The sequence below is a fragment of the Delphinus delphis genome, chromosome 19, assembly GCF_949987515.2.
Source record: "Delphinus delphis chromosome 19, mDelDel1.2, whole genome shotgun sequence".
Classification (NCBI taxonomy): Eukaryota; Metazoa; Chordata; class Mammalia; order Artiodactyla; family Delphinidae; genus Delphinus; species Delphinus delphis.
This window is the reverse complement of record NC_082701.1, coordinates 21,661,332-21,678,998: the sequence shown is the minus strand read 5'-3', so window position 1 is coordinate 21,678,998 and position 17,667 is coordinate 21,661,332. Positions and strand designations below refer to the sequence as shown.

At 51.6% G+C, this 17,667-nt stretch overlaps 1 protein-coding gene and 1 non-coding gene across 2 annotated transcripts; one reads left to right on the top strand and one right to left on the bottom strand.

The window, feature by feature from the left end:
• Positions 1-3,582: 3,582 nt before the first annotated feature.
• TRNAK-UUU (transfer RNA lysine (anticodon UUU)) lies at positions 3,583-3,655 on the bottom strand. The gene has a single exon. It is a non-coding gene; the product is annotated as a tRNA-Lys (tRNA).
• Positions 3,656-8,496: 4,841 nt separating this feature from the next.
• Positions 8,497-16,814, top strand: LOC132414972 (transcription factor CP2-like protein 1). The gene is made up of 15 exons (XM_059997978.1): positions 8,497-8,579; positions 9,078-9,229; positions 9,366-9,439; positions 10,184-10,289; positions 10,398-10,504; positions 12,606-12,758; positions 12,997-13,107; positions 13,584-13,678; positions 13,895-13,949; positions 14,233-14,326; positions 14,720-14,810; positions 15,267-15,349; positions 15,795-15,940; positions 16,085-16,136; positions 16,777-16,814. Exons 1-15 carry the CDS (start codon positions 8,497-8,499, stop codon positions 16,812-16,814), a joined length of 1,440 nt encoding a protein of 479 aa, XP_059853961.1.
• Positions 16,815-17,667: the final 853 nt, after the last annotated feature.

Here is a 17,667-nt window from a genome sequence, read left to right as displayed (position 1 = left end):
CCTTGGGCAGAGAGCTATCCGTCTCTGGAGGGTCTTTGGTTTCCTTGTCTTCTGATTGGCAGAACTGGACTAGATTAGTTTGAAATGGAGTTGGATTAAATGGGGGCAATAATTGTATATCTCTTAGTGTTCTTTTGAGGATTAAATGAGTTAACATATGTAAAGAGCTGGACAGAGTAAGTGCATGATAAATAATAATTATTATTATTTTATTTTAAAAAAATATGAAGGATTCTTAGGACTTCCCTGGTGGTCCAGTGGGTAAGACTCTGCACTCCCAATGCAGGGGGCCCGGGTTCGATCCCTGGTTGGGGAACTAGATCCCACATGCATGCCGCAACTAAGAGCCTGCGTGCTGCAACGAAGATCCCTCGTTCTGCAACTAGGACCCGATGCAGCCAAAATAAATATATAAATAAATAAATATTTAAAAAAATTTTTTTAAGGATTCTTAACCTTGGGCTTGTAGGTAAGTTTCAGGGAGTTCGTGAACCGCTTGAAGCTGTATCAAATTTTGGAGGATAAGCATTTTCTGGGGGAGAGTCCAGAGCTATCATCTGCTCCTCAGAGAATCTTAGATCCCCAAAAGATTAAGAACCGCTGGCCTAAATGACCCAGGGCCCCTCCACTAAGGTGTTGAGATTCTCTAATGTGAGGGATTGCCTCTGCCGTAAGGACTGACCTATTTTCTCCCACAAACACCTTCAGTTCAAGCCCCTCCCTGCTGTGGCCTCTGCCCCCATGGGTTACCGAGGACAGCCCAAGCTGAGCACATGAGTGGCTGGCCTCTCCCTCCAGCTTTAGAATCGGGGCTCCTAGGGTAGGGGGGTTCATCACGGTTGAGGTCAAGTCTGGGTTCTCATCTCCCAGCTGGGGAGAGGAAGAGGACCCAGCCTCAGTGGGGCTGGGGATGCCGAGAACACAGTGAAAGGTCTGGCCTTGCCCAGTCTCCCCTACGTCCCTCTGCCAGCCCACCCCAGGGCCTCAGAGGCAGATACCGCTCTAATGAGCTAAGGCCCACGGCAGGCATCGGTAATTATGATTTTACAGAAATATAGAAGACTCTTACGCAAGTGCCTGACATACTTCCTGGCTGTGGCATCTGCGACAGCTAGGTCCCCAGAGGCTGGAGAAGGGCCCCTCCACCCACTGCTGCCAACAACCCTTGGAGCTTGGGACACTGGCATAGAGCCGCCTTCCCACTGCCTGTGGCGCTGTCCCTAACACGCCCTGGGTGAGCTGTTCCCTCTCTCTGTGCCCCAGGCTCCCTGGAGGGGAACAACACGGGCTCCAGTGTGTGCACCCCTCTCCCTACCCTGCCAAGTCGAGGCTGTCCAGGAGACTTGTTTCCATGGGAGGGGGATAATGGTTTTGGGGATGTTTCCCTTTCTCTCTGTAAGAAAACCTCTCTTTCCACAAAGATGTCCCCTTCTATTCTATTTCTTTTCCCCTTGAGGCTGGGGACATAGGGATGACAGCAGCCTGTGGTGGGGGTCACAGCCCCTGGCTGCCCCTCCCCAGGCCCTATGCCAGTTTGCCCACCCACATCTCCCATGCCTCTGATAGTGTCCTGAAGCCACCCCTTTCTTTCCCTGGTCCATTCCCCATACCCACCCACAAAGCATCTGTTACCAAGGTAACAGCAATGTCATCACTTTGGGGTGAGCAAGGAGGTGGAGCCCAGTGGATGGGATGGGGCTGTTAGGGGTTAGAATTTTAGAGATATGAGCACTGAGGGCCCCCAAACTCTTAAAGGAGGATCTTTGGCTGCAGAGGGGCCCTGGGCACAGACTGGGCTGCAGGGTGCTGCTGAGAGCTGGTGGAAAAGAGGGAAGATGAAGTCTGGAAGCAACTGGATCTGGGTGTTAGGGGTGAGGGTGACTGGCTTACTAAGTGGGAGAAGCGTGAGGGTGATGATGCCAAAGAGATGTCGAGGCAGGGAGGATGGAGCCTGCCTGTAACTCCTCCTTTGGAATTCAGCTTGTTAACTCCTCCTGGGGAGAGGTTTTCTGGCTGGGAGAGTCTAGACCCAGTGGAAACAGCAGCTGGGGATCCTGGGGCCAGCCTGGGTCCACACTGCCCCCTGCAGACTACACAGAAAACAACGTTGGATGTCTTCCAGGGAGGAGTGTGTAGGTGGGGCCTTTGAGGGTCTACATTTGAGACATCTAAACCATGTGGTCCTACTAAGTGCCTAGAGAGGCTCTGGGCACCCGGGGTGCCAGTTTCCTGCATTTGAGGCCCTCCTGTAAATCCTGAACCAGAGAGTGCCCTCCTGCCCAGAGGATCCCTCTGAGCAGACTTGGGGGTAGGAAGCAGCGGGGACAGAGATGCGCCTTCAGCTGAGTTGACAGAGGCCATCAAGAGGACTAGAAAGCAGAGGGGCCAGAGTATTCTAGGCACATGCAACAGCCCGGGCAAAGGCACCGAGGTGTGAAACAGAAAAGACTGTTCTGGAAGTTGCCGGTAAGCAAGGGAGAGAGGGAGTGGTGACAGGGAAAGGCAGAAAAAGGTGGACAAACAGCCTTGGATGCTGGGCCAGGAAGATGCGTTTTCCTGCACAAACGGGCTTCTCAAACTTGCTCATTGGAACCCAGGTGAACCATCCAGGGGTACCATGGAGGCATGCGGGGCGGGGGGCAGGTAGGCAAAGTGGTTCACTCAGAAATTGAAAGGAATTTAAAAACATGTCTCTAGGGCTTCCCTGGTGGCGCAGTGGTTGAGAGTCCACCTGCCGAGGCAGGGGACACGGGTTCATGCCCTGGTCCGGGAAGATCCCACACGCCGCAGAGCGGCTGGGCCTGTGAGCCATGGCCGCTGAGCCTGCGCGTCCGGAGGCTGTGCCCCGCAATGGGAGAGGCCACGACAGTGAGAGGCCCGCGTACTGCAAAAAATAATAATAATAAATTAAATAAATAAATAAAAACAAGTCTCTATATTAGATGTTTGTGCAAGCCTTGCGTTTGAGTCCAAGAATATCTATACTCATATCTTTGAGTCCAAGGACTGTAACCTGGTGGCCTGGGTTCAAACCCTGGCTGTGTCTTCTCTTAGCTGTGTGACCTTGAGATAGTTACTTAACCTCTCTGTTATATAAATAAACCAACAAATGATTTTAAGCACTAACTATGGTGTGCCACAGATGCCCTGGAATATGGGCATGGTTACCCAGGTGTTTCCATAGCCCAGCTTGAGAATAGCGCTGCGAGTGATTATGGTATGGTCATTCCTGTGTCTTAGGAAGATCCCTCTGGCTCCCAAGGGCAGCCACGTGGAAACAGAGCCAGAGTAGTGGGCTCAGGGTCTTCTGGCCAAAGGCTTCATTGCAGGGATGGCCTGGAAGGAGTCCTGTGTCTTGGTCTGGGTGCATGGCAGTGAGGTGACTCAGGTTCCAGCCCACCCTCACTAGCTAATAACCTTGGACAAATTGCATAGACTGTAACTGGGGACCTTCTTACTTCAAGGGGTGGTTGTAACGTGCAGTGGGACCTGGAGGGTCGCATACCCCCGAAAAGCTGCTTCCCTTGCCTGCAATGCCGTTTTTTTTTTTTTTTTTTTGCCACGCGGTTTGTGGGATCTTATTTCCCCGACCAGGGATTGAACCTGGGACCTCGGCAGTAAAAGTGCAGAGTCCTAACCACTGGACCGCCAGGGAATTCCCTCCTGCAGCCTCCACTGCTGCTCATCCCAAGGGAATTGTCAAGCCATAGCCATCCTTGAGGAGACAAAAATCCCGTTTCCTGCTCCTCCTGCCGTTATTAATACCCCCCCGCCCCCATCTATCAAAACCACAGCAGACTAGCCACTGTCATTCATATTTACTCATCCTCAGGGCTCACAGCCCAGGACTGGAACAGAAAGTATTTTTCTCCATTTTGCAGTTGAAGAGGCCGAAGCTCAGAAAGGCCAGGGGTCCCTGCCATCCAGGTTCCGGGGTCTGATACTTCTTTGGGAGCCGTTAAATAAATGAATGCATGAACGATGAACACTGCCCCCCATCAGCCCCTCTTTCTTTGGGGGAGGGGTGGTAGACCTCATTCTCCAGCTCCCCAGGTTGGACTGTTGCCTGGTTAATTTCAGAATTCCACACCCATTTGTCCAGCAGAGTGGTCATAGTACAGTCATTAGGAGCAATGTAACCCGGTGGCCTTGGTTCAAACCCTGGCTGTGTCTTCTCTTAGCTGTGTGACCTTGAGATAGTTACTTAACCTCTCGGAGCCTCAGTTTCACCATCTGTATAATGAGGGGGGCGGTGATAATAGAATAATAGAAAAAAAATAGCATCTGTCTTAGAAGATAGACTGAAAAGCACTCTGGAGTCATACTGAGCACTGAAGAACTGTTTGCTAAATAAGAAGACCCTCTACATTTATAAGTGTTATATAAATAAACCTACACTTTTAAGTGTTAAATAAATAAACCTGTATGATATACTAGGCACTGGAGATATGTAGAGAAAAAGACACCTACATTTACTGAGGGCTCATTATCTCATTCATTATTATCCAGCCCTGTGGGGCAGAGGTTCTCACCATCCCCCCCTCCCTTTTTTTTTTTTTTTGCAGTACGGGCCTCTCACTGTTGTGGCCTCTCCTGTTGCGGGGCACAGCCTCCTGACGCGCAGGCTCAGCGGCCATGGCTCACGGGCCCAGCCGCTCCATGGCACGTGGGATCCTCCCGGACCAGGGCACAAACCCGCGTCCCCTGCATCGGCAGGCGGACTCTCAACCACTGCGCCACTGGGGAAGCCCACCATCCCCTTTTTATAGTTGCCGCACGAAGCTCAGAAAGGCTAAGCCTAAATCCACCTAAATCCACCTAGTTGCGCTTGCACTCAGGGTCTATCGAGAGGTGTGTTTACCTCTTAGTCCCTACCTTCAAGGGGCTTCCACTCTGATGGGAAAACAAACATTAGACAAAGTACATTAAGAATAAACTGCACATCAGACGACTGCTGTGAAGGAATTTGGTGAAGGGCAGAGGAGGGACATGGGGAACATAAATGCCAGCTGGCTGGGTTGCAGGAAGGGTTTTAAGAAGGGAGCAGTAAGTTTGAAGCGTGAACAGAGTACCTTTCCAAGGTGAGACTTACTGGTGGTGAGAGGGACTCTCAGGAATAAAAGATTGGAGACTTAGAGCCAGGCCTGTGCATCCTCGAACTCTAGGGGTGCGCTGTTTAGTGTGGTGCCCTGTGGAGCTGCACACCCAGAGGCCTCGGAGACAGTTTGCTGGAAAAAAGGACCACCCTCCTAGGGTGGGGGCATTCGTGTACACAGAGCACACAGGGATTGCCATATGGTATTGCCAGCTTCCTGTGTGCGTGCATGTGTGTCTGAAAAATCGTGCTCTCATCCATTCCTTTTAGGGAAGGGGAGGGTGGGACGAACTGGGAGATTAGGATTGGCCTGTATACACTACCATGTGTAAAAGAGATAGCTAGTGGGAACCTGCTATATAGCACAGAGAGCCCAGCTCGGTGCTCTGTGATGACCTAGATGGGTGGGAAGGGCCGGGGGTGGGGTGGGAGGGAGATCCAAGAGGTAGGGGATATATGTATACATATAGTAGCTGATTCACTTCATTGTACAGCAGAAACTAACACAACATTGTAAAGCAATTATACTCCAATTTAAAAAAGATAAAAAAATAAAAATCATTTCCCTGGAACTCAGTGCCCAGACCCTTTGACCACTAATGTAGGGGTAACAGCGGTGCCTGAGCCCTGGATAGGTTAGGATTCCACCCACCCAGGTACCCTGCCCCAGGTCCCACACACCAGTGAGGGAGGGAGGGAGGGAGAGAGAGCCTGGTACATAGTAGGCACTCAATAACAGTTTGTTGAATGAATGAATGAATGAAGAACACTCCCCTCCGCCTCTGTTTCTCTGTGGGAGTGGTAGGCTTCACTCTCCAACTCTCCGGGTTGGAATGTTGCCTGGGATAGAAGACAAAACAAAACGATAGATTTTGGTTAGAGGAGAAAGACACTGACTTATTTCTCAGCAATTTTGACAGATAAAAACTTACTTCCTTGGCTCAGGGAACCCCGAGGGTATTATTAGGATCGTGTTATGCCGTGGCCTAGAAAATGATAGAGCATTTGGGGTATGAAATTCATCTGTGTTGGGGGAAGTTTCTGGGACAGTCATGTCTGTACCTCCAGAACTAGCGAGGGACACCGCCAAGGAGGCTGGGGCCCTCAGTGGTGTCCTCGCTACCCCAAGGGAAGCTCCTGAGGGTTAAACACTGGGATAAGGTGCAACTCCACAGAACTTCCTTGGATCCTCACGGCCACACTGAGTGGGAGGGAGGCCTTGATCCTATTTTACCGATGAGGAAAGTAGGTTCAGAAATGTGTCCCTGCCTCGTGGGGGCCTCAGACCACCCAGAGGCTGAGACTCCTCTGAGAGTGGGGAGCCTGGACCAGAAATTTCCTGAGGCCTCTCTGGGCCTTGGATGGGCTGTTTATACCCTGTGCTGTGCTGGCCCGGGAGGTACAGCGAATGGGTCTGGTGGGGGCTCTCAGTGACCAGGTTCTGTCTGCCTCAAGCCTGGCTTCTTTCCTTGGAGAGACAGAGCCAAGGAAAACCAGCAACAGGCCCAGGGACACCTCTTTGGGGACAGAAGCCCAGAGACTCTGAGATGGGCGGAAGGAGGGAGTAGCAGCAGGAGTAAGGGAGAGGTGGGCCTTCCCTGGTGATCCAGTGGCTAAGATTCCGCGATCCCAGTGTAGCAGGCCCGGGTTCGGTCCCTGGTCAGGGAACTAGATCCCACGTGCCGCAAGTAAGAGTTCGCATGCCGCAGCTAAAGATCCCTCCTGCCAGCAAAGAAGATCCCGCACGCCACAGCTAAGACCCGGTGCAGCCAAATAAATAAGTAAATATTTTTTTAAAATATGAGTAGGAGAGAGAGGGTGCTCAGAGGGGGAGGTAGAGGACAGGCTGGGGGGTGGTGCAGGGGGTGGGACTGGCTTATGGAGCAGGAGTCCCCTCCACTGGTGTCCTCGAAGGGGGCCCGCGCCAGCCTCCACCTTTCCCACCTCCATCCCCCATAGCAAGCATAACAAGCCCCGCCCCCCCACCTACCCCCATCCCCTCTGCCCCACTGCCACCCTTACACCCTGCTCCCCCGAGGCCAGGGCCAAGCCCTCCCTCTGGACCCCTCCTACTCCCCTTCCCCTGGCCTTCCTGGTATCTTGCTCTGTCCAACCTTGCAGGGTCCCATGGGGGGCCTCCTGACCTTGGATCCAGCTTTGGGCAATGGGTGAGTCTTGAAGTCTTGGGGGTCTTACTGCAGATCTTGGGGACTCAGGTTTCTTTGGCCCCCATTGTCAGGAATGTTCCCATCCCCTTTTCCTCCTTTTGTCCGGCTTCATGAGAGAAGACCAAGGGCCAAGGTACCTGGAGGTACCCTGCCTGCCCATTGTGTGTGTGGGCATACTCTTTGGTTTTCCCTCTCCCTGCAAGGGAGGCCCCCCAGAATCACAAAGCCTAGATAGTTAGGGTCACATGAGGTCAAGCCGCATCTTTAGAGCCCCATCTGTGCTCTCTGCAAGGCCCTTATCTATTTACACCCAACACAGTAGTGGGGGGTGGGGGCAGGGGGGCCCCTGAGCTGACTGTGTACAGTGACAACAGGGGCTGAGCCTGGGGAAGGGGGTCGTCCCCCAGGCAAACTGTATTTGTCCATAAACACAGTGCACCCTGAGCCCCAGGGCAGAGGAGGGGCAGAGAAACCAGCCCAGCTGGAGCGCCTCTCCTTCTACCTCCCTGGGAGGGGGGGCTCTCCCGGGCCCACCCCCTCCTCCTCACAGGCACGCTGTCTCTCCCAGCACCACCCCCCGAGTTGTTTCCACAGCAAGCTGGACTATGTTCTGTAAACTCCAGTCCCCTAGCCAGGTAGCCCCCAGCGACAGGACAGGTGTCAGGCCATCACTGCACCTGTGTGTATGGGGGCGGGGTAAAGACAAGGAAGGAGGCCAGGGGGAGCAAAGGCCCTTTGTTGGTCCATGTGATGTTGTTTGTCGCTCTTCCCGTCCCCTGGAGCGGTCAGGCTCCACCCTCCCCCCATGGGGTCCTGTGAGGGGTCTGGGCCCATAGGTCTCCAGGACTCTCTACGTGGCTTATGGATCTGGGGCCAATCTTTTAGCCTGAGGGTGCCCCTCGTTGTTCTGGGCCTCTGGGGGAATGGTGGGGCAGTGGATGTCCGTCCCGGTGACTTGTTTTGCTGCACCACCACTTCCCCTTTGAGTTAATGATTGGTGGGGAGCCCTAGGGATGCCATTTCTTGATTCCCCTCAGCTTGGGCTGCCTAATAGGTCCTGAGTTTCCTAGAGCCCCGGTTGCTCAGCCAATAAGAGGCTGAGGCCTTGCCCCACCCTTTTGGGGCTATGCTCTTGTATATAAAGCCCGAGGCCCCGGGTGGATGGCCCAGTGGGTCCAGCCCAACCCGGTGCTGAGCCTTCTGTGACACAGCTGGTCCTGCTCTTTTTCCAAGATGCTGTTCTGGCACAGCCAGCCGGAGCACCTGTGGCCCAGCCCCGGGGAACTGTACCCCGGGCCACCAAGCAGCTTGCTCAGGTAAGGGCCACATCCCCTTCCCACAGTCCCTGCGGAAGGCCCTGCTCTGAGTTGAGATGGACACGTCAGGGCCCCCTGTTTCAAGCGAAAGCTTATGGGCCTCCTGATCTTGAGTTCCTCTGGGGGTGGGGAAGTGGTCAAATGTACCTGGAGTTCAGTGGGTCCCAGGACGTCTCAAAACATCCTGACCACCCACCCACTCAGGACACTTGCGGTGGGCATTCACTGGGTGTCAGGCAAGCCCTGAGGGTGCAAACGAGTAATTAATAGCAGATGTTTGCAAAGGCTTGGTAGTATCTGGGATCTGTACCTTAAGGGAGGTCTGCTGGAGGCCAGAGGAGCTGAACAGGGGCCCCTTAGGCCCTGGCTGCTGCAGGGGTGCCTGCTACAGCACACTGTGGGCTCCCTGAAGGGAGAACCTGGCAGAAAGAGTCAAAGCCTCTTAGAGGATGGGGTGGACAGGGCAGAAAGCCAGCAGTGCCCTCCTCTCCCTGGCAGGGAGGCCTTGCCCTTGCCCTACCTGAAGCAGGAAGAGCCGCCCAACATCCCCCATGCGGAACCGCCCTGCCCCGCCTACCAGTACGTGCTCTGCGCAGCTACCTCGCCAGCTGTGAAGCAGCAGGAGGAGACCCTCACCTACCTGAACCAGGGTGAGCTGGGCCTGGGGAAGGAGAGGGGCTAGCGAGGCAGCAAGCTCTGGAGGCTGGGCCCAGGGCAGGCTGGGGGTGGCAGGCAGCATCTCTGCCCCTCAGAGTGGGTCTCACACATCCCCTTAATCTCTCCCAGGCCAGTCCTATGAGGTGAGGATGCTCTGCAACCCCAAACTGGGCGATGCCACCCAGGGGCCCCGGCTGCTGAAGGTAGGTGCATCCCTTCCAGAATTGGCAAAAGCTGGCTATGACTATCCCTCTGGGCAGGAAGCCAGTGTCATCACTATGATGTCATTGTCAAGTAGAACCCTCTCAAGTCCACCTTTCAATCTGACCTTCACAATAGCTCAGTGGTGGGCAGGAATTGTTGAGGAAACAGGCACAGCGAGGTTAAGTATTTTCTCAAGGACACAGAGCCAGTAAGTAGCAGAACCAGGACTTAGAAATACATTTACATAGCATTACTCACACACATGATTCCTTCTTTCTCAAAAAAAAAAAAAAAGTATTTAGCTCCCATTCTTTGCCAGAAACTGTTCGATGAGCTAGAGATTCAGGGGTAAAGAGACAGATGCAGTTTCCTTCCTCAGGGGGCTTGCATTCTGCTGAGTGAGACAAACATGTAATTACACAAATTATTAATATATGCAATTACAAATTGATTTACAAATCGCAAACTGATAAGTGCAGCGAAGAAAAGAAATGGGTAGAGTGACTACGAGTGGGAAGGGATTAACTCCTCCATTTTACAGATGAGGAAACTGAGGCTCTAGGTTACTTCCTCAGTTTCACAGCTTGTGAGTGGCAGGTGGCATCTGGACACGGATCTAGTGATTCTAAGTCCTTCTGCCCCTGGAGGGTGGGAAGCAAGGTGGGGGAGAGGCTGGAAAGGTTGGCCTGCCCCAGGTGTGGGAACTGGTTCCCAAATGCCCAGGCGCCCTCCTGTGCCCGCAGAGTGTGGTGCGTGTGGTTTTCCACGACCGGCGCCTGCAGTACACGGAGCAGCAGCAGCTGGATGGGTGGAGGTGGAGCCGGCCTGGGGACCGCATCCTGGACATAGGTGAATGGGGAGGGACCAGGGACCCTTTAGGGCTGCTTTCTGTCTTAGAGGCCCTTGTGGATGGGGAGGGCTGAGCCCGACTCCCTGCCTGCAACCCTGTGCCTGCAGATGTGCCACTGTCCGTGGGGGTGATAGAACCCCAAGTGCTACCCTCACAACTCAACACGGTGGAGTTTTATTGGGACCCGGCCAAGAGGACCTCCCTCTTTCTGCAGGTGAGTCTGAAGCTGAGACAGGGAGGAGGCTGGAGCTCAGATGTGGGTGGCAGCAGCCTAAGTGGGGAAGGAAGGTGATTTTGGGTGGTGGTGGGAGGCGTGATAAGAATGAACCACTTCTAGAAACACCTTGAGGAAAAAAAGATGGATAAATGTTGATCGAATCTCAACAAAGGCAAGGACTTGTTAAACATTAAGGCAATGGAAGAAATTAAAAAACATAGGACAGAATTTAGCTTCATAAAAAGTAACGGTCTGCAATATACAGGCAAAATTAAAAGGAGACATCAAATGGGAAAAATAGTTGCCACATATGACATATAATGTGTTATATAAAATGCTAATAATGCTAATAAAATTATGTATGTGTGTGTGTGTGTGTGTGTGTGTATATATATATATATATATATAACTGGCAAAGACTTTTTAAAAACTGTTATTGGTAAGGTTTGGAGAAACAGACACCCTCATATCCTGAGAATGCAAATTGGTGCACCCATTCTGTAGGTATGTGGCACGTGGGCAAATTTTATTAAATTTAATGTTCATACTCATTTACCCAGTAGTTCCGCTATCGCAGTGTTCAATAAGTACACAGAAATATATTTACCAGCTATTCATGCCAGTGTCGCTTTATATATTAAAAGATTTTAAATAATCAGATGTCCATCAGAAGAGGATTGACTTTGATATAAGTGTTTAGTACAGGTTTATAATGGACATTGTGTAGCCATTAAAATGATGTCTCTGAGAAATATTTCATGACAAGAGAAACTGCTCTCCCATAAGTAAAGGCGGAATATAGACTTGTATTTAAAGTTTGATTTCTATTTTGTAAAAATAAAAGTGTGTGTGTATACAAAAGTTGTGGGGTTTTTTTCCTTGCCCAGAGAAAAGATAGGAAGAGACAATACTTGAATGTTAACAGTATTATCTCTGAGAGGTGGGGTGATGGGAAATGCTTGTATTCTTCTTTATACTTTTTCAGTGTTCTCCATATTTTCTATGCTGGAAGATTTCCTTTTATAATCGAAAAATATTGTCAAAACTCACCTGTAAGTCCCTTTTCTGAGTGTCCACTATAGTCTAAGCATCTGGATTTGGAGTCAGGTGGATGTGGCACGATTTCAGTTCCACCACTTCCTGGCATGGACCTTGCCCAGGTCACATGATCTCTGTGAGCCTCAGCTTCCCTACCTTTACCTGTTCTTCACAAGATTTGGGGAGGGCTACAGTGGGTGTGCAGGTCAGGAAGGCTTCCTGGAGTAGACTGCTAGATTTAGCAAATAAAATACAGGACACTCAGTTAAATTTGAATTTTAGCTAAAGAATTTTTTTTTTTTTAGTATCAGTATGTCCCATGCAATACTTGGGAATACTGATGCTAAAAAATTATTTGTTTCTTATCAGAAATTCAGATTTAACTGGGCATCCTGTATCTTAACTGGCAACCCTACTCTGGAATGGGATGTATTGGCTCAGATGTGAGCAGAGAGAGCTTTCCCGGTAGAGAAAAAGCTATGCAGGTGTATTGAGGTGATGATTAGGCTGGATCGGTAGGTCAGCGGGTTCATTGATGGGGGAGAGAGAGCAGCCGGGCAGAAAAGCTTGACTTGACTCTTTAAGATGCTTGAATGCCAGCCAGGGTCAGGGACTTTGCTTCTCATCTCATAACCCTGGGGAGCTGCTGAGGGATTTTGAACAAGGGAAAGAACCTAATAAAGTTATATTTTAAGAAGAAAGTAGATCTTAAACGATCTCACCACCAAAAAAAGGGTAATTATGTGATGGGGTGTTTCTGTGATGGAGGTGTTAGCGGCTAATGCTATGGTGGGTGGTAATCATTTTCCAAGATATAAACGTACCATATCAACACACTGCAAACTTTAAACATACACAATGTTATATGTCAAGTATATCTCAGTAAAGCTGGAAAAAATTGTTCCCCTTAAAAAAAAAGTTATGCTTCAAGAATAGACACTGGTTGGGGGTGGGAAGTTGCTGTGCTTAATGGCTGACAGGTGACAGACAGGTAACAGCTTTCAGGTGAGATCCCTTGAATGTGGGTGGGACCTGGAGGCACCCTTCTTTTCCACCTCAGGTTCACTGCATCAGCACTGAGTTCACTCCTAGGAAAAAAGGTGGAGAGAAAGGTGTTCCCTTCCGCCTTCAGATCGACACTTTCAAGCCCTGTGACAAGGAGCTTTCGCCGGAGCACCTGCATTCAGCTGGCTGCCTCATCAAGGTGTTTAAGGTACATGCAGCACGGGGGCCCTGTCCCCTCCCTCTCAGGGCTGTCACCCTGCCTTGCTGGCTGTGTGGATCTGGCTCTGCTTTGCAGCGGACCCTCAGCCTGCGGTTCCCCTCTCTGGGACTGTTTCATTCTCCGTGCACAGAGGGATGGGGCTTGGTCTCTTTCTCAGAGCCCCTCCTGTAATGAGAAGTGGGCAGGTGAAGAAGGCCTCTGAGGTTTTCTTGTCACCCTCCTGCAGCCCAAAGGAGCTGACCGGAAACTGAAAACTGACCGGGAGAAGATTGAGAAACAGCCCGTGCATGAGAGAGACAAGTATCAGACAGCCTGTGAGAGCACAGTCTTCATGGAGGTGTGTGTACTGGGTGCGGGGGCGGGAGGGGAGGTCTGGAGAAAAGATCCTCGTTGTATACGCTGGGAAACTGAGGCCTCAGGGGCTGCGACTGCTCCAGGATCATCACAGCCTCCCAGTGATTCCACCTGTTTCCTGCGAGGACAAACTGCACTGCCTGTTGTTCAAGACTCCCAGGAGATGACGCCTTGCCGGCTGCCTCTCCTTGCCCTGCCGTGGCTGCCCCTCACTTCTGCTCCCTCTGCCTGGAGCACCTCCTTTCCTGCTGTAGCTCCTCCAGGAAGCCTTCCCCAAATCCCCCAAACAGAGCTGCAGGCTAGTTTACTCTCTTCTTTGGGTGGAAACTTGATCTACTTGTCAGGGACTCCTGGGGCAGGGGCCAAGTTTGGTCCAAGGCAGGCCAACAGCCACCACTGCCCACCGCCCCCACACACACCCGAATGTCCAGGCTAACCTCACTGCTTGTCTACCTGCAGTGTTCACCGTGGCCAGAGCCCAGTTCGGGACCCCACCCGCCTCTGAGCCCTCTTGCTCTGACCTCCCCCAACTCCTGCAAGCTCCCCCCGGAGAGGTGAGGCAGGACGAGCACCTTCTGTCAGCCCTTGGGGGTGAGAATGAAGAGAAGAGCCCCTCAGCCTAGGCAGCGGGGGAGGGGCCGGCCTGAGGGTGCAGCTGAGGCAGCTTCTGGGGAACACGTGGGTGACACCGGGACAGGCCTGGGGAAGGATGAGGGGGGCAGGAGACTGGCCGCACTGTTTCCCTGATCCTGACTCCCTGCTCCCCACAGGCTCTGCTCCTCACCACCATTCGCCTTGGACACCTTGGGGGGCAGCCCAGCCCAGGTGAGTCTTTCCTTTCCACACTCCCACACCCCCTATTGCAAAGCCTTCTCAGCAGTGTCACCTCACTCTCCAGAGTAGGGTGGCCCTGCCCCCTGGTGGGGAGATGTGGTATGGCCACAGGTAGTCAAATGGTTCGCGGATGGCGCTGGGCACTTGCCTCCGCCAGGATGAGCCTCCCGTCTCAGACTTGGGACCTCCAAGGGCAGGGGCCATGTTTCCCCTCCACCTTGTTCTCAGTCCGTGGGTCCACGGTGTTATCTGGACCGCTCTCTTTATACCTCAGGATCTGAACCCTGGAGCCTCCATCCTAGAGACACAGCAGTGGTTGCATCGGCACCGGTTCTCCAACTACTGTCGGTCGCTGGCCAATTTCACTGGTGAGGCTGGGGTCTGGTAGGGACCTGACCTGTAGGGGACTGAGGGCAGACAGTCGGGCAGGAAGCCTGTCTCTGTCCTGGCTTGCTGTGTGACCTTCAACTAACTTCTATGTAGAACTAAGAGTTGGCAAGCACACTATGCTGGCTAGGCTCTCTTCTCGTGTATTATCCCATACAATTTATACACTACCCCTGAGGACAGGGCTCAGAGAGGTTAAATAACTTACCCAAGGACACACAGCTAGCAAGTGGCACAGGTGGGATTTGAATCCAAGTCTGGTTCCCATGTCTGGGCATACCAGGGCTATTTGTAGACTAATGTTGGATTGTATCCCTTGCCACCCTTGATCCCAGTGCTCTCTTCCCCTAATCTAGCCCTGTCTGACTCTGCAGGCACTGATCTGCTGAAGCTTACCCGCCAGGACCTTATCCAGATCTGTGGAGCTGCCGACGGGATCCGCCTTTTCAATACTCTAAGAGCCAGGTGCTGGGCACTGCCAACCAGGGTCCCCTTCCCACTGTAGTGGCACTTACCAACTCAGCTGACACTCACGTTTCATAGACTGTTCAAGCCAAAGGCTCCTGAAAGACCACTTAGCCCCACTTCTCTCTTTTTACAAAGGAAGAAACTCAGGACCAAAGGACAGCGACCTGCCTGAGGTCACAGAGCAAGCAAGGCTAGCAGAGTTGGGCTTAAAAGTTAGGCTCCTGTGACTTCTTTCTGTGGCCAGCCCATCTGCATCACTCAGTTTCTGGGGACAGAGATGGATTCTTCTCATCTTCTCTCCCCTAGGGTCCAGCATTCACTAAATACCTAAGAAAAGTTTGGTGACCCCCTATCCCTAGAGACCTGGGAGGACACAGGGTTTCTCCCAGGGATGGGGGCTAAAACTGGGACCTGTTAGTTCAGGTATGAATGTAGACTATTTTCCTGGCCCAGGCCCATCCGTCACCGGCTGACCTTGTATGTCGCTCAGGAGGCCTCTAGGCAAGAGAACGAGGTTCCTAAGAACCCTGATTCAGGTGAGGTTCTGGCCTCTTCAGAAGACAAGAAACTCAGGTGTGGTTGCATGAAACCTCTTCTGGGCTGGGGAAGGGGTGATGCTCCACCATTCCTGGGACCCAGGATGCCCTTGGCATTCTCATCTTCCATGACTAGATTAGTCTTCTTTCAGGATGACTCCCTGGGTTTATTCCTCCATGCTCTATACTCTGACTCCATCTGATTCTGTCATTCTATCATATGGTGTCCCATCTCTTCTTTAAACTGGGGGTTCCTCTCAGCCTAGGCCTCCCCAAAGGTGAGGAATAGGAGGTGAAAGTGAAGAGGATTTGTAAGGTTTATTCCTTCTTCCCTGACCTGGGCCCTCCCAATGAGCCTGTCGCCTTGTCTTCTCCTTTCTCCTGATATCTGGGGATATCAGTCAGCCCCCACTGACTCCTGCCCCTGTGCTGCCCACACCCCCAGGCTTTTATCAAGAGATCTCTCTGGATGAACTCAGTGCTGTAGAGCTCATGGGGAAACTGGCTGAACTGCTGGCCCTCCCAGCCAATCAGATCCATCGGCTCTTCCACCAGGGCCCTGGGGGCATCCTCATTCTCCTCAGTGACCAGGTAAATCGGGAGCGGTTCCCTGCAAGGTTCCACAAAGGCCTGGATCATTCTTCCAACACCAGGCCCAGTCTCCCTCTCCCTGTCCTAGCTTATTCCGTTTGGTTCTAAGAACAGAATCGTCTTAGTGACCCCTCTCCCTTGCAGGTGGTTCAGAATCTTGAGGATGAGTCGTACTTTGTGGCTGTGGTGAAGAAAGGTAGGGCTTTGAGAGGGAGAGGCGTGTGTCTCACAGGCCCTAGAAAGGGTAAGATTGTTTATAATACTGCCTCCTAAATGAGATTAAAAGGTTCCTTGAAGGTGTGTTGCGGGTGCTGTGTCCCAATCAAGGGGTAAACATCTGCTCAACACCAGCTTTGTGTCAAAGGGACAGGGTCATACAGCTACGAGACAGCCATTTATTGCTCAGGAAGAAGGAACTGAATAAACGCATTCTCATGAGGGAGACATGCCGTAGTTTCAGGGAGCTTATCAGAAGGGAAGGAAAGGCCCCTACCCCTCTTCCCGCACACCCCCCCCCCCCACAGTCATACAAGTCAGAAGGGCAGGTGCTTGCTGGACACCACCTGGAGCAGAGCACTTCCGATCAGCATTTCCGATCAGCTGGCTTGTGGTCCTGGTATTCAGATGCCTGCCCTCTATCCCTCCTCTGTGCTCCGGTACCCAGGGAGGCTTCCTAAAGAGCTGGATCCAGGGTGGGGCTGGAAGAACACCTGGGTGTGGCAGAGGCCCTGCAGGCCGCTTAGGGGTTTAGAAGCAGCACAGCAGCTAGTGGTGGTTGGGGCCCGTCTCACCCCGGTGGTGCCCTTTCTTTTTTTTTTTTTTTTTACTGCTTTCAGTGCAGAATCCAGATGGCTACTACCTGGTTCTGACCTAGGCCCAGGGGTGCCCTGCTGCAAGAGGAGGAGACTGGTGCCAGCCTGGTTCTCTGGGGTCCTGTGCTCACCAGAAGCCTTGTTAACATCCTCAGCTGCTTCACCAGGCTTCAGGTGAAGAGCCAAATCGTCATGTGTCCTCCTACCCCTGGGGAGGAGCCAAGCAGCCCCCAGGCTCACGTTTCTTTCTGCTCAACAGCAAGTTGTTGGAATCCCTGAGACACAGCCTTCCCTGCTGAGCTGAGCTGGCCACGCCTGTGAGGCAAAAAAACCCTGGCAATATGGATAAGGAGCTTTTGCCCCAAGCAAAATATATATATATTCAATGTGTTGTCCAATTCTCTTGGTGTTATGGTCCTCTCGGGGATATGTCCCCTGCTTAAAGAGACCAGGGCAAGGGACGGAGTCTGGGACAGAAATATAAATAAATCCGACTGGACTCTTTTCCCAATTAGTTTGGGCAAAAACTAACCACTAAAGCCTCCAAAAGATTATTCAACTATTAAATCACTTATTTAAAACTTCAGTTCTAGAGACTTGGGAATTACTATAGCTCTCTTCTTGAACAATGAGGCTATAGGGCTTTATTATTTTTTATTTAAGAAATGTAGTTGAATTAAAATCAATCTTTTAATTTTTAGGTCTTAACAAATCTTTCCATACATTAAGGTAAATATAATTTCCTATGAATGTTTTTCAAAGTTCAAACTTTAATTTTGTGTTTCACTTTTAGGCCTATAATCTACCTGAAAGTGATTTTCTCTGTGTATTTTTTTTCTGTGTAGAAAACCAATTTTATATTAAAGTACTTTAAAAAAAGGTAAGTGATTTGGGGCCATATTTTATTCCACTCCT

What these genes read in the sequence shown, in the direction of transcription:
- LOC132414972 (XM_059997978.1), top strand. Translation starts at nt 8,497, where the DNA reads ATGCTGTTCTGGCACAGCCAGCCGGAGCACCTGTGGCCCAGCCCCGGG. An exon ending in AGGGGCCCCGGCTGCTGAAG is followed by an intron (nt 9,440 to 10,183) that starts GTAGGTGCATCC and finishes CTGTGCCCGCAG; the next exon opens with AGTGTGGTGCGTGTGGTTTT. An exon ending in GGACCGCATCCTGGACATAG is followed by an intron (nt 10,290 to 10,397) that starts GTGAATGGGGAG and finishes CTGTGCCTGCAG; the next exon opens with ATGTGCCACTGTCCGTGGGG.